Here is a 21,080-nt window from a genome sequence, read left to right as displayed (position 1 = left end):
AACAATTACATATTAATTAGCTACTTTGGACGATTGATCAATTGAAGGGAATCTTTTACTTAAATGCCCAGAACACTGTGCTGTGTCTTGGGCTGGGGCCAGGGACAGCTTCCTGCTTCCTACACCTTTCCGTTTACGCATACATGTACATACATATAAACCCATATGCATGCAGTAAGTACATGTGTATGTATGTATGTACATATGTATACAAATACATACATTTGTACATACAATTTGCCAGTTCTCTGTTCGGCGGGGTTCCTTTGTTATAAACTGGCTGCAACAGCAGTAAAAGCTTAAGCACAGTGGATCCAACATCTAAGATAAGTCGACTAGGACACCATCTGGCCATCAAGTAATACGTTTATTAATATGAGCAGATTTTGTTAACCATGGGTATTAGCCGTCTTGAAGTCAATCTGTAAAGTGAATTATAAAAACTGTAAGTAGATTTCCTTACCATATCTCAACACTATTTCCATGAATTTAATAATAGATCCTATCTATGTTAGTTTTTATATTTTAATGGTTTCTGTCCTCAGCCTCACATTATGGAGTTTCGTTCATCAGCTGCTTGGTATTCCATTTTTCAAGCTTTTTTGCCACACTGTACAAGGGTTTAATGTCTGCTGCTCTGCTGCAGCTGCGGCAACGACATCGGACGCGGCAGCGTTGTGTGCAGTTTTCGTTCGTTTTCTCTGTCTCGACGTCGGCTCAAAACCCGCCACTCCCTGCTACCGACTGCTTCTCTCCCCCAACCAGTCTATTGTTGCTGTTGCTGCAACTGTCTACCTGTCTGACGCTGGGCTCTTTCTCGTTCCCCTCTCTGTCTCCATTTTTCTCACTCTCTGTCTCTCTCTCTCTGTGTTTCCCAGTCTGTGGTGCACTTTATGCATAAATGTGTGTAAGTGCGGCCCCGCTGTTGCTATACAACTCCCTGTTCCCACTCCATGGCACCCCACCCCAAACGGCCCCCCTCTTTCCATACAACTCGCATTGTCCACCCGTTCCCCTTGTATGGCCAAAAAGCGTTGCCAAGACCACGACTTGTAAACGCCTTGGTTTTACTACCATGATTCATCTTGTCATGAATGCGACTGATGATCTCAGAGAGCTCAGACATTTGAGAAGAAAGAAGTTTTTGTCGCTCTCGATTTTCGATCATTATGCAGATCCAGAGTATCTATTGAATGCATGTATATTTCGTTTGTTTTAATCAAAAATTTCACTATAAATCCTATAGACTATGCTTAGTTTTTAACTAACTATTAATATACATATGTAGGCTTAAATTGGTATTATAACTATAAAGTAAAATTAGAAATTCCTAATCTCTAAGCTAATACACATCAGGAGGAAGAGTTATAGTCGTCGTCGTCATCGTCATCGAAAAAGCATGCCAAGGCATGCTTCCAGTCACGTGGTTATGGTGATGCACTCGGTTGGGCTGGTATAAATGGTTGCCATCTCAGACAGGAATCATCAATTTTGGGAAATGTACCTCGACGTTTCACCCGCTCCTCATACTCATCCAGAACATCCTGAATAAATTCGACAAATTAGTAAACCATTCAAATATTTAGAGTGTTGCCAGACCTGTTTTTTGAGTACAATATGCTTGCCCTTCCAGTATTTCATCATTCCCAACGCTTGCAGGGTGCTGACTATATCATATGAGTATATGGCCATTTCCTAGAAGCAAAGTAATGGTTAAAATCTTGTGTAACATCAAGAGTAATATGATCTTACTTGTGATACATCTTTAATACAAAGGGTGTTGCCCGATCGATTGCATAGATAATCCAGTAAGACATCTTTCCAATATGAGCGATAAGATATTAAACCCAAATCGGATAAGGGTTTCTCCGGTGAACCAATTTTACCCTCCACACGTGTTAAAAGATAGCCTGCACAATAATATATTTGAATGAAAAAAAAGTTCATGAAATATAAATAACCCCCATATGTATGCTATAAAAGATAAAGAATCAACTTCAAGTTCCGGCGTATTATTTATGGTGACCAAGTTTGTCCCGCCCTCAAATCGGCCGGGTCGAAGTCGTTGCCGTCGTCGTCGTCGTCCTCGTCGTGGTGACGTTGTGCGTGTTGTTGTGTCTAGACAGGATTCCGCAAAGTATCCACACAAGGTTTGGTTAGGTTAGGGAGAGAGGTTTAAAACGACCGCATGAATGACGAGCAAAGTACAACGACGACCACGACGACCAAGACGGCGACAGCGACAACGTTTCTGGGGTACATTCAACCCATGAGCGCCGTCGTCTGGCAGCAACAATTCCTAGCCGACAGTCCGTCTAGATAACAACAACAGCAACAATGAGTGCAACCCAAAAGGACGACGCGCCTTGGTGGCCCTCACAACACAAAACCCACTGAGGCAGGCTCGGCCAGGAAAGAAAAAAAAAAACCGAAACGGAGCGAAACGAAACGTACGTAGACACACTTCAAAAACCGACGACAGACACAACTGGAACTGGTTGAAGGTACGACAAAGAAGGGAATCCTGGGCGGCTGGTCTGGTCTGGTCTGGCCTAGGGTTGAATACCAGTAAATTCTTTGTGTGTTGCCGTTTCATTTACAGTGGGGCAAAAGCAATAACATGTCACTTCTTCATTGGCAAGTTTCTATTCATAATTTTAATTTCAAGTCCATTTTGGCATTTGTTTAAACATTTTGATTTCATTAAATTTTCATACACTTTTAGTTCAGTGTAAAACTGACTGCAGTCGCCGGCTCTGCTCTCCTTTTTGGGGGGCTTGGCTTGACTCTTATGCCAGACGTTGGCAGCGCTGTCGACGCTGACGTTGTCGTTTTTGGGTGGCACTTTGATTTCGATTTGTACGGGCAAGGGAGAGAGAGAGAGAGAGAGTAGAGCAAAAGAGAGCGAGCAAATGGGTGGGCGGGTGTTTGGGTGTCTGGCGGAGGAGGCAAGAGGCAATGTCGAGACGACTTTATCGATCCATATGGATGTGTCTGCTGCTTGCTGCTCACTCACTCACACACACACACACACACACACACAGACAGTCGTTTACGCATACTCATGTACATGCAAACAATGTTGCATATCCACAGGCGTTGCAATAAATGTGGGAAAATTATTATTTAAGCGAAGAAAAACCTTCTCTCACCCTCTATCTCCCTCTCTCTTTGGGAAAATTAGCAACTTGAAGTTTAGAGTCAATTAGCAAGGCTCTAATAATTTTTTAAAAAACAGCAATAACAACTACAGCTTGATCGTTTTTTTCCCTAGCAGCGAGTATATGAATGGATGGATGAACTTTTTAGCGAGTAGAGAACACATACACAGGGACAGTGGCAGACAGAGAGAGAGAGAGTGAGTGAATAAGAGAGAGGGAATATGCGAGAGGGAGAGAGGACGACGCCCTTTTGATTCTGACCTGGGCTGACCTTTGTTGTCTGCCGACAACGACGTCAGCGAGTTGTTCTTGTTGTTATTGCTTTTGTGTCTGCAAATTTGAGTTTTCAGTCACTTTTTTTTTTGCCGCTTTAAAATTGCGGCACCTTTTGAAAGTTTTCAGTTTTTTGGGAAATTTGCATGTGCCTGTCTGTGTGCGAGTGTGTGTGTGTATATGTTTTTGGCCATAATTTACATTTTAGTTTACACCTGTTTGTAGCTTGGCTTTTTGAAGTAAATGCATAGTAAAACGGTAAAAAACCGATTGCTGTCCTTAACCCTTAACTGTGTGTGTGTGTGTGTGTGAGTGTGCGTGTTTGTTTGTGTTCGTGCGTGGACACCTGCCAGCAATTGAAAATTTACAAATTATTTGGCCTCTCTTTCTATCTGAATGCATTTTCAGTCTGTCATTTCGTTACTTGCTCATTCGCTCTATCTCTATCACCCTCTCAGCATGTTCTCTGTATGTGTGTGTAAGGTCAATGTCGTTTCCCTCCCTCTCTTCATTTCTAGACTGGACTGCCTCAACCAAAACGCCTGCTCGCCCTCGCCCTGGCCACCACTCCACCACCCCGCATTGCATGTAGTACATATACCAATCGACTTTGACTTTCGGATACATAGGGAACAGTAGCAGGGGTTGCGCCAGGAGGGGAAAAGTCGATGACTCAAAGTATCCCTCCCCCCACCTGCCGCAGACACCGTTTCTTCATTTCCCCCTCTGTTTAATTCTGGGTTTTTTTTTTGTTTATTGTCTTTGTGTCTGCTTTTAAGTTGCTTCTCGTTTTCTTGGATTAATTTTAAGCAGCAACAAAAATAAAAGAGAAAAAAAAAATTGTTGCAAAAATTAGTATGCAACATTTTTTTTTCATTTTGTTGTTTTATTGCATATTTTTTTCGGTCTTGGTCTACGTTTAATTGATGCAGAAATTGCATGTGAGATTGGGCGGTATCATGCAATGCTGATTATATTCCATTTTAGTGGCAAGGAAAACCTGAAAAAAGCGGCCTTAATCAATAAGCCAGTAGACAGTCGCTTTTTTTTTGTTATAGTTTGCCGCTCCTCATTATTATTTATGTATATAGGAAAATACAAAGCAAATTAGTTCTATGAAAAGTCAATTAAAAAGGGAATTTCCAATGTTTAATGAACATAATGAGAGCAAAGTTTTGTGCCAAGACTATTAACCGAAATGAATCTAAACATAAATAGCCAAAGAATATTGATGAATAAGCATTGTATGAGAAAGCAAACCTCGAGAATGACAATAGGCGATACAGCAAAAAAGACTGTTGAGGCGGTGCTTTAAAGAAGACATCACAAAACTTTTTGCCTATTGAGCATAAAAAGATTAGAGAATTGAAAACTCTGGCTTAAAAATGGTGTAGCCTTTAACTAGGAAACCAAATTATAGAAGGGGCAAGAAATTTCAAGAAAATAACCAACAAATTTTGATAACAGACTTTGATGACTAATCATCATTTTCGACTGATAATCAAGGAAAAAATAGATTATATAACACTTAACATATAAATCTTAGCAATAAATACAAGACTGCGAGATTTTATCTGCCTATTCTACATTGAGATTCTCAGAAGAGATAATTTTGACAAAGAAACGCTTGAAAACGTTTTGAATATCTATCTTAAAGCAAGTTTTACTTTTAAGAAATAAAAGATTAACCTTCTTTAGAAAATATAGTATATCCAAATGTAAAGATCTCTTAGGAACTGAATAATCAGAATAATCAATCAATTTCCATTAAATTTGCTAAACTATTAAGAGTTACTACGTTTTTTAAGAACTATTCGATTGTTTTGACTTATTTTCATTTAATTTCATAGTTTTAAAAGTTAGTAAGAGCCAGCGTAGTTCTCTCTAATGATTCTATGGAACGATACATAATATGTTATGAAAGTAAGGCGAAAATTGTAGTAGAAATCTTAGAAAATATGTAAAAAGTTAAAGTTCTACACTAAGAATGTTAAATTCCCTATAACAATACACGATATGGCTTGATAAAAATAGTGCCGAACCAACGGGGCGTATGAAAACATACTCAAAGGCACTATTAATTTCATTTAAAATTCTTTGCTCATGCTTTCGAATAAACTCTATGATTAAATGCTATTTTAGCTGGAGAATAAAGTTTCAAAAGAATTTTGATAAACATTTAACATGATTAATAATTCGCGAGAAAAGTTGCGTAAATTGAATATTTTATATACACGTAAAGTGGCAGAGACCTTCACGAGAATTAAGAAATATGAGGTAATTGATATGTATAGAAGAGATTCATTGTTCATGGACAATTGTTAAAAGATTATTAATTTCATTGACTTACTAAAATCGATGAGTAATCGTCCATAGCCTTTGCGTTGATATGGCGGCAGAGTCAATATGCAAGAGACATTGTAGAACGAGTTCTTTTCCTGCAGAAATGGAATATGCTGAAAGACAGAAAGGCAACGAATAATACCAAGAAGATTATTAAAAGAAATTATGAAAATCCTACAATTAAATATTTAAAATGAAAATAATTCTTATGATTCTTAAAGGAAATCAAATTGAGACAGAGAACGAGAGAGAGCGAGGGAGATCGAGAGAAATGAATATACATATAGCAGACAGACCCAGACAATTGGGTGAGAGGTCGGATGGATGGAATACCGACAATAACAACAAATACAACAATAAATTCATCTGTCGCTGTCGCGTTTTTTCGGCAGTTCAATGACCAGCCAAAATGAAATGAATCGATGCTGTGCAGCAGCCACCAAAAGAGCTCTGTGCGTAAACATGTAGAGGAAGAGGAGAGAGAAATACCCCAGAGAAAGAGACACAGGCACAGAGATAGCAAAGAGAACAACGGAGACAGAGAGATACATAGATAGAGACAGAACCATAGAGTGAGAGAGAATGAAATACGCATTGCATAGTATAGTAAGTATATAGCAAAGTGGGCGAAAGTGGGCGGCAATGGGGCACAATACGTATACATTGTACGTAAATACATATACTCGTATTTCCTCTAACATGGTTTTGGGCGGGCAAAATAACCGAATACCATGAACCGGTTTAAAAAGTTACAAAAAATTTTTGATTTTACAAGTATTGCCTATACATATACAGCACTGCAATTACTACAGTTTTCTATACATTATAGTAATCTGTTAATGACTTAAGTAAAGTTTTTCTCATAAGTTTAATTTAAGCATTTTTCAAGTTCATATAGAAATATTTAAGAACATTTTCAAGTAAATATAATAAATTTTTCAAATGAATGAAGGTTCTTAAGAAAAGGTTTTCGGGAATCTTATTGTCAGACTAAATTGTAAAGATAATCCCCGAAGGGGTTATGTCTTTTTTATTTATTGTCATAGGCAAAAGGTTTGACAGATTTTTTAGAATAATAAATACAGAAAAATGAAAACAGCTGTTAAAATTATGGCAAAGCTTAATAGGTTTTTGTCTATTCTCTACGAGAGAAAATATTTCACTTACAAGTTTTTAACTTTGATATAACAATTGATGATCTATGTAAGAAAAACAGTTCAAATACTTCGTTCAAAACGAAATAATATGATAATGAAACAGTTTAGAAAGTTCTTCAAAAGAAAGGAAAATGGGTTCCTATAGGAAATCGGGTCATATTACTATATATCTTTATGTTTTGTGGCTACTTATTTACCAAAGAAATTAAGAGAGGCATAAGGATTGAACTTCCAACCAAGTACCCAAAATAATGTTTATTTCTGAACGAATTGAAGGAAAGTTCATATAAGTTATCAAGCGTCATTAAGAAATATATAAATTTGAGTAAAGAAATGATTTTTAGTAAGGCAACTAAAACTTGTTGCCTTTAAGAACCACAGATCGTTGTTTTTTAATTAGACAAAATATTTCAAAACTAAATGAGAATGAATGATGTGGAAATATGGTCAGAAAAACGCGTAGAAAAGTGGTTTATATCTCGCATAATCCACTTAAAAGTCTCATCTATACATTGACTTGACTTCTTTAAAGGAATTTTATAATAAAATGTTTACAATTTTACATTTGGTTATGGAAACAAAGAGGATTTTTTTTGCCATCTCGAATACATGTGCTTTGAAAAGGTCCAATGCCAAGTTCCCGATGAAATTTTTTTTATTTGTTTTATGTGGTGATGTTTTTTTTTTTTTTTTTTTGTTGTTGTTCAAAATGGGTGTGAACCAAAGGAAACAGAGTTTTGGAAATACATTTACTATATGTACACACATACAACTGCTGAGTTCAGTGGTGTTCAGTGAGTTCTCTATTTTTCCTTTGTCTGCCTTGATGTCTGGGAACGCACATAGTCGTCGCCCGGGTCGGGTTCTGGTGGTCGGTCGGTCTATGTTACTGGTTACCCGGAGCAGGCGCACAACATGCCCAGGCAAAGAGGTGCACGACCTCAATCGTGCCAGGCAGGCAGGCAGGCAGCAGCCAGCCAGCAGCATCCTCGTGCCGATTGCCGTCTCCCCTGCCCCAATACCAAATGTCTGGCTACTGTCTGGCAAATGGCAAAACGTTGAGCAAAGATGTAGAGGGAGGATATGTAGACGATACCATACGACAAAGGATTGCCGAAAATTATCATTTATCAAAAGGGTGAGAGAGAGACAGACAGAGAAATGAAGATAGAGAGAGAGAGCGGGCAGGGATTAGGCATAGGTATAGGTTGGAGGACATAGTGTAGACGCCCATGTATAAAGCAGAAAACTGGAGTTGGAGCTAAAGCTGTTGGAACAGCAGCATCCGCCACGACATGCGCAATTTGTAACACAAACCCAGTCTCTGCAAGCGCCCCTGAAACCAAAGAGAGAGGAGAATCCGGACGAAATCGGAGTCATCATCCATATAGGAGATAGACACAGTTTGGGGGGAGGTCAAGAAACTTCGTGGCAAACGTGGGGAAACATCATCATGTGGCTAGACTCTTGTATATTTACCCAAAACAAAACGAACAAAAAAACGCCAACAACAACAAAAACATTGTTTCTTGTGCCTTTTTTGGGTATGGTCAAGGAATGCAACAGCCACCCATACCTCCCATCTTCGTCTTCTTCTTACCCCGCTCTGTCTGGTTACATATGTAACGTACATGGGCTGTGGCTTTGACTGGAGAACATAAAAGAATCATAAAACTGTAAAATAAAATTATTCAATTTCTTTTTTGTCTGGAATAGCTAAAAAACTAAAAGGGATCCACCAAAAGAGGGAGCTGGTAGATAGTCACCGCGCAAAACTTTGCCATAAGATGTGAAGGGATTAGCAGGAAAAATATTGCAAATTTTATTGATAAGGCGATTTCATTAAACGAAACAAAACCTTTTAGTCCCTTACAAAACCTTTTTTGAAAGTAAATTTGAAGTTATGGAGGATTTATATACGATGAAACTTGGTTTCCTAGTGGTATAGTTCAATTTGAAGCAGATTAGGGATATATATCCCTTTATATATCCCTATACAATATTCTTGTTTGAAGGGCCACGAAAGAATAAGATAAACCAAGACCTAACTTAGTTTAGCTGAATCAAACTTAACTCAACGATAAGAAAACGCAAAAACAGATACAGTGGAAGGGAAGGAAGGAAAATATCCTTGAAAGAGGAGACTCTTAAAAAGAAATATCTTAAATAAACTAAGAAAGAACTCTTAGACTCTCCTGTGAACTCACCTTACTGAAATAGCCCACAATATGACAACCATCGACATCGGCCAAGGTCATAATATAGAATAGAAATGGTTCCACATCGTAATACAAAGTCTTGTGATCCAAAAAGAACTTCGCAAGTAAACACAAATGTTGGCAATATTGTTTATATCGTTTGCCATCCACTTGCCACACTTGGAGTTTGCCTTTGCGATAGATCTCATCACCGGGCGGATGTCGCCACACACATTTCTCGGCATGCCGTTTGATTCCAGTCTCTGATTTCTGATATCGCAAACAGAACTCACAAATATACATTTTGGGTAAGCGGGCGGCATCATCGGGATATGGAGATTGATACCAGACTTTCATTTTGTATTTACCCATGCTGATGTATCTGGCAGAAAACATAAAGTAATAAGGGAGTTAATGGATATTTTACTATATTTATCATTTGCTCACTTAATGCCCTTGCCCACGGGCAGATCCTTGAGCTCATCTTCTATGCGCTCCGAAGCCTGAGCTTGGGCCTCACGAAATAGTTGCAAATCATAATCGGGAACAAGGCCCATTAAATTCGGTTCACGATCCTCATCCGTGCAGTCTTTTTCCAATTTGACCTAGGAAAAGGAGGAGGAAGAGAATAAGTAAAATGTGTCTAAAGTAATCTAAGGAATCTCACTTTATCATTAAATAAATGATTATGGGCAGGACGAAAGTTTGCCCTCGATTCACGTATTTTGGCTAGAAATTCTTTTTGTTCTGGTGTCAAAGATTTGTGTTGATTCACGGACTGATTCCCACCGGGAGCGGTCACTATGTTGATGGGCATCTTGAGACGTTGCTCTTGCCGCAGTTTACGTTCATTAGCCCGCTCTTTGCATTCGGAGGCGGACATATTGTGAAAGATGGGACAGGCTTCGGGCAGAAAATGGCGATCCAAGTGACCACTTAAATGACCAGACGAATCACATCCCTCGATGGGACATTTTTTCTCCATTTGTGAGGCTGAGGAGGATGGAGGATGGGGTATTATAGGCGAGACCATTGGTGGCTTATAAACAGATCCCATTGTTCCAATTTCTTTTTTTACTTTAGTCTTTTTGCCAAGCAGAGGTTTGCTCTGCTCCTCATCGTCATCGAGATCCATATCGGATTCCGAGTCGGTTTCCGGCTTTTGAGCCGGCTGCTTTTGTTGCTGTTGTTGCTTAGTACGCCGCATGCTCAGGGATCGCGTTAGCTTACGCATGGGATTAGCTTTGTCGCGGCGCTCTTCTTCACTGTCCTTGGACTGTTTGGCCTGGGCAACGGGTCGCTTGCCCTTGGCATTCTTAGGCGGTTGGGAGCTGTAGGAATTTGTCGAATCACTGCCCTCCGACTCACTGGCCGAAGTGGAATCATCGTCATTGGAGTTGCTGGCACTTTCGGTATCCTCGCTACCATCGCTGCTTGCTGCAGCAGCAGCGGCAGCAGCTCGTGAAGCAGCAGCAGTTCCATTTTTACTCTTTTGCTGCTGTTGCCTTAATTGCTTGGCCCTCACGGCCGATGCCGTGCTGGCCATTTTCAAAGGCACTTTACGTCCATTTTTCATTTCTTTGGAGTCATCTGTGCTATTCGAAGATGAGGAGAGCGATGGCCGTTTGCTCGTGCCATTGCCCATGGCTGTTCGCTTGGCTGGTGCCGCCTTCGGGCCACTTGGAGCATTGGGTTTCCTTCTTGCCGCTGTTGCGGGTGCCGTTGTTCCTGTTCCCCTTGCATTTTTTTTGCCGCTGGCGGCATAGCCTCTTCGTCATCCTCATCTTGGTCATCATCGCTGGTTAATCTCTTATTGGCAGTTTTAGTTGATTTCTCGTTTTCTGGAGCCTTACGACGACCAGCTCCTGTTGGTCCTGTTACAGAGGTTGATGTGCCTCCTCCTGTTCCGGTCCCAGTGCCCCCGCTGCCTGTTGGTGGCTTCTCGTCGGGGGGTCGCGCTGCTAGAGTCTGTGTCGGATGAACTGCCTGTGTCGGAACATGAGGACGACCCACTTGTTGTGGAACTGCCTGATTCGGAGCTGCTGCTAGCCGACTTCATGGCCATTCCCGCTTTTACTCCAGCAAAATAATATTGAGAAAATCTGTGTGTTTTTTTTATTTGTTTTTGTTGCTAGAGATGGCACTTTAATGGTGATGGGCAATGGCGCAGCAATCGAAAGTTGAGCTCGGCACAGTGGTTGCAACATTTATTATTCGCCTTCTAATTAGTGAGAAATGTTTTTAAGATACAATGAAATTTAATTTAGAGAATTGAGTAAACAAAAAAAAAAAATTGCATGTCAATTAAGTAAAATCGATGTTGAGCAAACCAATATATAAGATAAAACAAAAGTTTACAAAACTATTGTTACAAAACTATTGTTTAAGCGATATCTTTAAACATATAAAAAAATTAATTACAGATAAGTGCAAAATGTAAGGATTTCATCTATTATGTTCTTTAAATTTTAATAAATGGTATACGTGTTCGTTATTTTAGTTCTTCAGTTAATTAAAATAAATATAGAAGAAATCTGTAGTGGGAAGGGACTTATGAAAATTTTATTAACCCTCATCTCAGGATATGGGCGTATAATTTTTAAATTAATTAAATTAATTAAAATTTTAAGAACTCTTCTATTTAAATTAATTTCGACTGGTCAGTTGTAAGGACCCTGCAGGTTAGTCGTCCTATCGATATATCGATAAGTCCGTTGGCTTTTCACACGTATTCCAACACTGTCATTCGACATAAACAAAACGACCAAAGCGAAAGGGGAGACTTTATTTTATTTGAAAATTGAAAATATTATGTATAACGCCGACTGCATACCCATCAAGGACATAAAGCCGGGCCTGAAAAACATCAATGTGATATTCATTGTACTGGAAGTGGGCGTGGCCACAGTAACCAAAGAGAACCGTGAAGTCCGTAATTTTAAGGTCGGAGATCCCACAGCATGTATCAATGTATCAATTTGGGATGAGCCGGGTAAACTAATTAATCCTGGCGATATTATACGTATGTCGAAGGGATATGCCTCCATATGGCGCCATTGCCTCACTCTGTATTCCGGCAAGAATGGTGAAGTCAACAAAATTGGCGAATTCTGCATGATCTTTAACGAGTCCATCAACATGAGTGAACCCAAACGGGAGCAGACACAGCAGCAACAGTCCGCTTCCCAGGCTACCTCCCCAGCTGTGGGAACAGCTGGTAACGCAGGATCAAAAACTGCTGGAGCTGGTACAGGACAAACAACAGCTCCTGCCCAGTCGGTGGCGTCCACTGCAGCTGCCACTGCCGCTGCTCCGGCCACAACTGCACCACCTGTTAAGCAGGGTGGACGCGGCGGACGTGGCGGAGGTGGTCGTGGTGGCTCTATGAAGGCAGATCGCCGTTAGATTCAGATTCGTATTTAAATTATTTTTAAGAATAAAAAAACAGACGCGCTTTCTTTTTTTATGGAAATTATGTGAACATATTTATTATTGCATATTTCTTTTCTTTTGAGTTATAATGGTTAGCCAGAGATTTTTGTAAAACATTTCATTTTGATATAAAGTCGAAAAGTCGATGTTCATTTTCATGGAATTCGCTTAAAGCTTCACACAAAATCGAATCGCGGATTCTGTTGCCTTAGACCTTCTTCTTCTTCTCGTAGTAGGCCTGAATGGCTTTCAGCAGCCATCCAACCTCCTCGACTGTCTTGATCTGGTAGTTGGCATAGGTCTTCAATGTGGGCAGCTCCGAGACACGGAAAGTTTTGCCAATGCCATGCAAAACCTTGATGGCATCCTCATCGGTGGTGTCATCGCCCACATAGATGATTTTCAGGTTCTTTGCCCAATCGGCATCGAATTGCTTCTCCAAAATCATTTTGGCACCCTCACCTGGAATAAACAAGAAAAGGTATTCAATGTATTAGTGGAATTTTGATTTCATTTTTAAAAGATTTTTAATATAAAAGTTTAAAAATAACCATATAATATCTAAAACTAATTTTATCCAGTTTTTGGGATAACCAACTAAAATGCTCGAATATTTTTTTAAAGAGTTTGTTTTTATTCCTGGCACTTATGTATATCTTTAACTTAATGACCTTATTTTCTAATCGTAGAACTTGCCAGATAATTTTTATATTGATAATTTTTGTATCCTCAGGATCATATCTATTATTTTAAATGAATTTCCTATCTCAAATCGCATTTTTTTTAAATTTTGGAAAATTTTCTCAATTTTGTTGCACATTTTTAAAGAAATGTTTATGTTTGTTTAACTACAGAATGAAATTTGAGTTCGATAAATAAAATTATTGCAAAATTAGAAATAAATTTTTAATTGCTTTGCAAATTTTGACTTGCCATTTGTCATAATATTCGAGTAATTCGAGTAATTCAGATATTAAAACTGAAACTTCGCATAAATCTGATGTAAAATATAACAATCTTAATATATAAAGAAAAATTTTAATAGAAGGTCTACTCTAATTTAGAAATCAAGAGGGCAGAGTTTTTCAATCCTACGAAAGTAAATCAACAATTTCAATAATATTTAATTATTTTCAAAAAACAGTTTCAGATTTAATGCTTTTTGTATTGGGTAATTATTCGATTGGCATTTGTAAAATATGTTCCAATAAGCAAAATAATAGTAATTAGAATTGTAGTACAATTTTAGAAAAAGTCCAATAAGCAAAATGGTATCAATTTGAAGTCTAATAGGATTGAAAAGTGCAAAGTGCAATTCCAATTAGAAAATAATAGGAACTAGAATTGTAATAGGATTCTGGAACATTTTCGGTTTTTGAATTTAAGTTACGATTTGTTCGATTCCCAAGTAGCTCAGTAATTATTTCAGCAATTTGTTGCTTGTCTTAATTAGATAACAATCCGTAAATATGGTCATTTAAACTTTTCTACAGGTACATTTAAACCAAAACCCAAAATATTTAAACATTTCAAATATGTGATGAACAAATCCTACCCAGTGTCCTTATACAAGAAAAAGTACCAGCTAAAATATGTTTCGGAAGGTTTTAGATTCAAAGAAGAGAGCCTGAGGGGAGGTTCTTTTCCTAATACATAATTTAGTGTGATTTATTTCTAGCCAATAAACAAATAAAAGAAGTCAACACAATTCAATAATGTTGCAAAGCTGCCACTGCAACGCGGCTACTATACCCTCCCTACCTTAGCTCTCAATTGCCGAATCATCAGAGAGCTCCCTAAACTGGTCCACCACCCCATCATCTTTCATCCACTAGACAAATAGTTTCTAAAATCCTTAATATTACTGACACAATTATGTATCCTGTGAGGAACTCGTACAAAGATCTTCCAAAACTAACTAACTTAAAGCAGAAACAGTATCAGGCAAACTAATCAGACTGACAAGTAACTACATATAATGATAGATTTAGATACTCAATATATTCCCACATAAATGAATTAGTAATGTAAATATAGATTTAAGTAGAAATAAGTATTATCGTAAGTTTTCCCCTAATGTGATGTAACAATATCCTTATCTATGGCCATCAAAGTGGAAAACGTTTTATCTAAAAAGGCTAAAGAAAATCACGAAGTTATGGACAAAAGGCACTGTTTTTGAACGATCGTTCCTATGGGAGCTATATGATGTAGTCATCTGATCTTGATCAACTGGCTCAGTTATTTATAGTCATGATAAACTCACCAATATTAAATTTCACGACAATAGCTTAGAAAAAAACGAAGTTTTTGAGCAAATTCACTGTTCGTGACTTTGCTGTTTGTATGGGAGCTATATGATATAGTGTTCCTATAAGGCTAAATTCGAGATATACAAACTGGGCAGTATAAAGAAGCCTTCAGTTTTGTAGCCCTTATGGTTCGTAAACCTCTCTTCCAGACGGACGGACGTCTGACGTTGCAAACTTCTGACCAAAATTAATATACGCTTTTTGCAAGGGTATAAATATTGGGTATATACCCAACATATAACTTAGCAGAAAAGGTCACTAGATTTGACCTCTAATGTAATTGTATTTTAAAATCATAAGACTATTAAAACAAACAGATGCAATAAATTTCATTGAAATTGAAAAACTTAAACCTTATGCCACAAATTTTTAAATTACGCCCCAGATTTCTTTCTTTTTGATGACACTTAGTAATGCTAAGTAATTTACTTACTTTATTCAAATTGTCCCTGGAATGTTTTTAATCAAAAATGGATATAAATTGGATAGTTATTAACTTTATTTAGTCATATTTTATGATCTCCAAGTCATAATACTTTGGACAACAAATCTGCGGCTCTTTAAGTACTTGAAATATTATGAATTGAACACTATTTTTTCAATGTTTTTCATTTCCATATAAAAACTTAAAGACTATGACTAAAATTTTCCCTGGTTTTTTCTTTCCAACTTAAAATATAAATACTTAGACTTAAATTTTCCATAGTCTCCATTTTTGTTTTTTAGGATTCTTTTGTATAATATACATTTATATCGCCTGCAGCGCTTCAAAAACATTTGAGAAACCAACAAATTTTCAGTTTCTATATATTGATATGTATATATGTATATGTATATATGAATGTCTAGAATAGACGGTTGTTGTTGTTGTTTTTTTTTTTGTGTGTGTATGCTAACGTTCCCCCCATTGATTATTTTTAGTTGCCTGCGTGGGCGTCATCATAATTTTGCTCAAGTAAATGTTTTGAAAAACGAAATTGAAATCGTTTTTCAGGTCTCTGTACACAGAGAGATATAGTGAGAGACAGAGACAGAAACAGAGTGGGTTAGTTGGGATAGCACATTTATCTAATATGTGTCCATATGTGTGTGTGTGTAAGTAAGTATCTATCATTGTGAGACAAGGCATTTGTTTCTTGTTGGATTAGTTTAATTATTATGTTTCTGGTTTTTGGTTTATTTCACATGCCTTTTCATCCTCTTCACCATTTTCGACTATTAACGCTACATTTTTGTTTAATTGGTGACGCAGACTTGCATCTTGAATTTTGCCTGCTGTTTTTCACAAGATTTTCAGACGGCACCAACAATTCTTCAATTTATGCTCTCTTTCTTTTTGCCGAGTTCTTTTTTTGTTTTCCTATTTTGTCTCTTTTCCCTCTTCCCCTCTTTGTGGTCTTGAATCGTTTTTCTCAAAATAAGAAACAAATTTATTGCCTTTTTGGAGGCGTTCATAATCATAATTAATATAAAATTTTCACGCATTTGTTGTTGGATTTGTTCAGTTGAGAAATTATATGTCCACCATGGCTCATTGGTCAGTCAAGCAATTTGATTGAAAGGGGAACGGGGTGGACGGGGGTGCGACGTATGAAGCTCATGCCATAATTATCTCTATATACATATATGACTGACATTTATGGGCCAGAGGGGTCTGTGGGGGCACACAGAGGATCGGTCATAAATCTCCAGCCAAAAAGTAGATTTAGCCAAAAGAAATATCTTATGGCCGAAAAGTATTCAAGAGGTAGTAAAAATTTAGTTGGCATTTCGTATTGGATTGTGGTTCCCCATATTTTCATTTATGGCATCTTTGATCGAGCTGAGACATTTTACATTTTATGGCTACTTTCATTCATTATAGACAAGTCAAAATAGAACTAGATTAAGAATTATTAGATTTGAATCGTTAATATTGGACTTAGTTTAGTAAACAAACTAATTAAAATTACTTTATTTGTTACATGGACAGAAGTTCGATTCGGAAATCAAGATTTTTTGGTTTAAATCATTTCCATTTAAGGTTATTCGACCATTTCAAAGACTAATTTGATGATCATACAAAAGTCGACTTAAGAGACAGATGATTCAAGAGTTTCGAGACATCCTAGGGAGGATCAATCCTGGATTTCTTAACTTAATTTCTTAGTTTTTATCAAATGGATACGTCTTAGTTTGTCATCAAAATTTACTCTACCACTAAGACCCTTATGACCTTTCGGATTACCTTCCGGATCGTGCAGTTATATCTCATGAAAACTCGACTGTACCAGGCTGCCTCACCTTCCCCTATTTACAAAGAGTATCGAAGTCAAATTGTGGCAAGATTTTCAGAGCGCAAATCCATGAAGATCTAATTAGGTGAATCCTAGATAAACAGGATAGAATCTATCTAGATCTATCTCTATTCCAATAACCAGTATATTTCTTACAATTTTACGATATTAACTTGTTAATACAAAGGATAAAATAAATGTCTTAAAATCGAGAAAAGATGGACTTGAGTTCTGTTTAAAAACAAGAAATTTTAACCGAATCGAAAAACGTTTTATAACCGGTAGAAAGTCATTTCTCTGGAGTAATTCGGCTTAAGCCTAATACATATGTTCTGGAAATCGAAGGAAATATCAAAATTGATCATAGAGTGAGAAAATTTCCCTCATTTTCCCTCCGAGTAACCGCCATTGATTTCAATTTCCTATAGAGTGTATAAAACTTTTTTTAATCTGCTTTAATTGATCGATCAAATCAAAATAAAAAAGTCTATATAAATTATATATATTAAGTAATAAAATCCATTTTCATTTAATAAACATTGGAGCTAAGAATTTATGTTTCAGGTATTTCTTTTTGGGTTTCGATTTCTTTCAAATATTCAAAGATTTTTTCAATATATTTGTGTTTATTGTCTATGCCAAATATCTATATATAGAAACGATATTGGTTGAGGATATCTGAGAGAATAATTCATGATATCCAGCCAACATATTGATATTTGTCAATATTTGTTTAACGATTAGTCTTAAAACAATTTAAAGATGCTGTCATCAGATCAAAAAGATTCGACATATATATGTTAAATCTCTCTTCGATCTTTTGAAGTGTTGGCTCGTTTAGAGTAACAGGAAACGTCATAATATTGAATTCGTTTCGCTTTCAATTATCTTAAGAAGACTCCATTCATATGATCGAGGGATGCCGACATAAAATTACAAAATTTGTTTGGTTTTTCTTTAAAAAACGTAGAGAAAAAATGGTCCTAGACAAATCCTAAAGATAAATCAAATGTTTGTTTCTCAAACGAAAGCGAAAAGTGTCTTTCGTTTTGAGAAATTACAGAAATTTGTTAATTATTCATAAAAGAATCAAGGGGGAAATATCTTGAAATGTGCAAACACAAAAATATATATAGATATATGTATCTACTTGGATGTTGATATAGTTTATGTATATATAGATGGATTTTTGTATACATATATATATATATATATATGGACTAGGCGTGCTTTTTGAAAGCAAAATATATATAATATATATATAAATTTTTTTTTTTGTGGTAGACATAATGTGAATATTTTGCGTTTTCAGACGATTTTCGAAAATTTTTTCTTTAATTTTTTTCGCCCACATGTCGAACTATATAGAAAAAAATAAATGAATGTATATTAATAATTAAATCATCGAAGCATTGCAAAAGACAAAAAATCGAATTGTTTCGAACAGGTGCCGGGACCGATAGAGAAATTTCGAAATAGATATATTTGGACAGACGCAAAACGGATGGCAACAAATGTTGAAAAAAAAATGAAATGAAATGTATTTTGAGATATTAATTTGAGAAATATTTTTTGCTCATAAGCCAGACGAACAAATATTTCAATTAATCAGCAAAGTTTTTATAGTGCAAAAATCTAATCTCACCTTTGTCCCAGTTGACGCGTGGCTTGCCCTCCAGGGCGTAGGGAGTCTCGATCAGTTGGAAACCATGAGCCTGAATCAAACCCTTGGCCTCGGCAATCAATTTGGCCTTCAGCTTATCGGTAACACCCTTATAATGATAGGTCACTGAGATTTTCTTATCCTCAACCCAGGCGCCAGAGCAGACAACCTGAAAAATGATAAAAGAAAAAAAAAAATTGTCATAAAACGTTTATAGGAAAATGGATTTTTGTTTTCTTTGCTCACCTTCTCTTTCAGCTCGGATACCAATTTGTTGTGCTTTTCGAGCAATTCTTCGGGCATTTCAATTTTGAATTTCTTTCCCGAGGGATACTCAACCTCCAGACCATGATTACCGGCATAGGTAACATTGGGGAATTTCAAATGGTTTTTGATTTCACTCAATTCACGGCCAGAGAAGACAACCATGAAGATTTTGTCATTGGCAGCCAATTTTTTGATATTGATTTCCGTATCCTTTGGCATTACGGACAACTCCTCGGTAAGGGGAGCTAATGTGCCATCGTAATCGAGGAGCAGAGCCACCTGATCCGTCTCAGGAGTAATGAAACTAAATGGGTAAATGGGAATACATTTTTGTTATTCTTTTGTCCTTCAATCCTTGATCACTTGTAGCACTTGTACATACCCTTCGAGGGCCTTGACATAGTCCTCTTCCTTTCTCAAAAGTGGCGCCTTCTTTTGCTCAGCCATTATATTGATCTATATGTATATTCCTTTTACTTTTTCTATTACACTTCTTTATATTGTATCTACCGGAAACACTGTGCGCCGTGCTGGACGTACCTCGACCGACTTAATACTAATGCTTAAGAAATTTAATTTTCCTCTGGCTGCCTACTCGATCGTCTGGCATATATTTTGGTTACATATGTACATATGTATATGTTTCGCTCTTGTGTTTTCATTTCTCTTGTTTCGGTTGGCCTGGCAACTCTGACAATTCTCCTTATCCCCTTCCCATGCCATCCCCTTTATCTGGTAGATCTTGGCCAAGTAATGCCTCACAATATTTATCAGGCATATGCTTATAAAAGAAACATACGCATTCTATAATGGATCGTTATATATAGACATTGTGTATGTATATCTGTGTGATCTATAGGGGTCTATATCTATCTGAACGAACGAACGGACGAACAAACTGGTGGTTGCACCTTTGTTTGAGGTCGTTTCTGTTTTGGAAATCATTGGCTTCTTCGTTGTGACACACTTGAAGAATATTTACATGATCGAAATTTATATATATTTTTTGTTTATTTGCATTATGCATTGCTTCGAATATCTGTATATACTGGCAGTAATTCTTGGAAGATCGTGCAAGTGTAACTTATGGCCCATATAGACAGAATCCATTGGGTAACACTTCTCTGTCTGTTTACCTTGTTTGTTTGGCAGGTGGTAAAAAGTGTTGAGATCGTTTATGCCACGATCTTAGACATTAGCTTCTTTCGTCAGTCCACAGGGAGTCAGATCACTTGCCTCTTTGGTAGGGTAATCAGGTTCTTCGAAAAATTTGCTCAAGGTCAGGACAAATACTGAGCTTTCTAAAGAACGTCACATACATTTACCAAAACCTTTTCGATTGATTTGATCAAAAGTGAATATAATACGAATTCCGTCAAGATGTGTTTGTTAACCAAATCGGAATAATATTTATCGATCAATATTTTGTGACATGTTGCACCTTCTTGTTGACCTGCAGGATCTTCACCACAAAAGAGGATCACAAAACGATAAATGTTAGATCAGCTTTTCTTTATTAGAAAGTATTCAAAATTCAAATGACTTGGCTTAAATAATCGCCTAATGGTATGCAACATTTTTGGACCCGTTTCTAATATCCTAGCATATCAGTTTCACGACAAAAAATATGCCAAAGTTAATATTAATTGGCAATCTTTGGCAATAATGTCTTTAACTCATTTTGTGTTCCAAAGCCTTTAAGCTTTTCCTTTCAATTTCGCTAAGCCCGCCCTTCCCTTAAATTTGTGTTCTTTATATCCGATCTTTGTCAAATCTAGGGAAATGATGCTGTACACTAAAAACTATAAAATTAGCAAATTTGGTGAAGATGGTTGCACTCCTTTACCGATTTTTCGTAAAGCTCTAATGATATAGTGGTCCGAACAGGATGATTTTCATATTTGTTCTCACCGAGGACATAAATAGCTTTAGTAACAAGTTCCATTGTAACAGCTTTTAAATTGACGGATTAAAACGAATGGCTTCGAGCGGATGGAT

At 37.1% G+C, this 21,080-nt stretch overlaps 3 protein-coding genes across 3 annotated transcripts; 1 reads left to right on the top strand and 2 right to left on the bottom strand.

Moving 5' to 3' along the window:
• Positions 1-1,153: 1,153 nt before the first annotated feature.
• On the bottom strand, positions 1,154-11,412 carry chm (chameau). The gene is given in 9 exon segments (XM_068284190.1): positions 1,154-1,544; positions 1,600-1,695; positions 1,753-1,910; positions 5,785-5,890; positions 9,142-9,514; positions 9,580-9,737; positions 9,800-10,882; positions 10,885-11,082; positions 11,084-11,412. Coding segments are annotated over 9 exon segments (2,403 nt in total). The 5' UTR covers positions 11,198-11,412; the 3' UTR covers positions 1,154-1,427.
• Positions 11,413-11,877: 465 nt separating this feature from the next.
• LOC137572388 (SOSS complex subunit B homolog) lies at positions 11,878-12,604 on the top strand. The gene has a single exon (XM_068284143.1). It carries the CDS (start codon positions 11,944-11,946, stop codon positions 12,535-12,537), a length of 594 nt encoding a protein of 197 aa, XP_068140244.1. The 5' UTR covers positions 11,878-11,943; the 3' UTR covers positions 12,538-12,604.
• LOC137572387 (uncharacterized) lies at positions 12,595-19,637 on the bottom strand. The gene is made up of 4 exons (XM_068284142.1): positions 19,465-19,637; positions 19,062-19,386; positions 18,798-18,984; positions 12,595-13,026 (listed from the first exon to the last, which is right to left on the bottom strand). The coding sequence occupies exons 1-4, from the start codon at positions 19,527-19,529 to the stop codon at positions 12,773-12,775; spliced, it is 831 nt and encodes a 276-aa protein (XP_068140243.1). The 5' UTR covers positions 19,530-19,637; the 3' UTR covers positions 12,595-12,772.
• Positions 19,638-21,080: the final 1,443 nt, after the last annotated feature.

Source organism: Drosophila tropicalis, unplaced genomic scaffold (genome assembly GCF_018151085.1).
Source record: "Drosophila tropicalis isolate 14030-0801.00 unplaced genomic scaffold, ASM1815108v1 contig_302, whole genome shotgun sequence".
Lineage (NCBI taxonomy): Eukaryota > Metazoa > Arthropoda > Insecta > Diptera > Drosophilidae > Drosophila > Drosophila tropicalis.
This window is presented reverse-complemented; position numbering and strand designations above follow the sequence as displayed.

Excerpts from the sequence above, each read along its gene's own strand:
- LOC137572387 (XM_068284142.1), bottom strand. The coding sequence starts at position 19,529 with ATGGCTGAGCAAAAGAAGGCGCCACTTTTGAGAAAGGAAGAGGACTAT. Across the intron at positions 19,387-19,464 it reads TATGTCAAGGCCCTCGAAGG|TTTCATTACTCCTGAGACGG; the intron begins GTATGTACAAGT and ends TTACCCATTTAG. Across the intron at positions 13,027-18,797 it reads ACGCGTCAACTGGGACAAAG|GTGAGGGTGCCAAAATGATT; the intron begins GTGAGATTAGAT and ends TGTTTATTCCAG.
- LOC137572388 (XM_068284143.1), top strand. The coding sequence starts at position 11,944 with ATGTATAACGCCGACTGCATACCCATCAAGGACATAAAGCCGGGCCTG.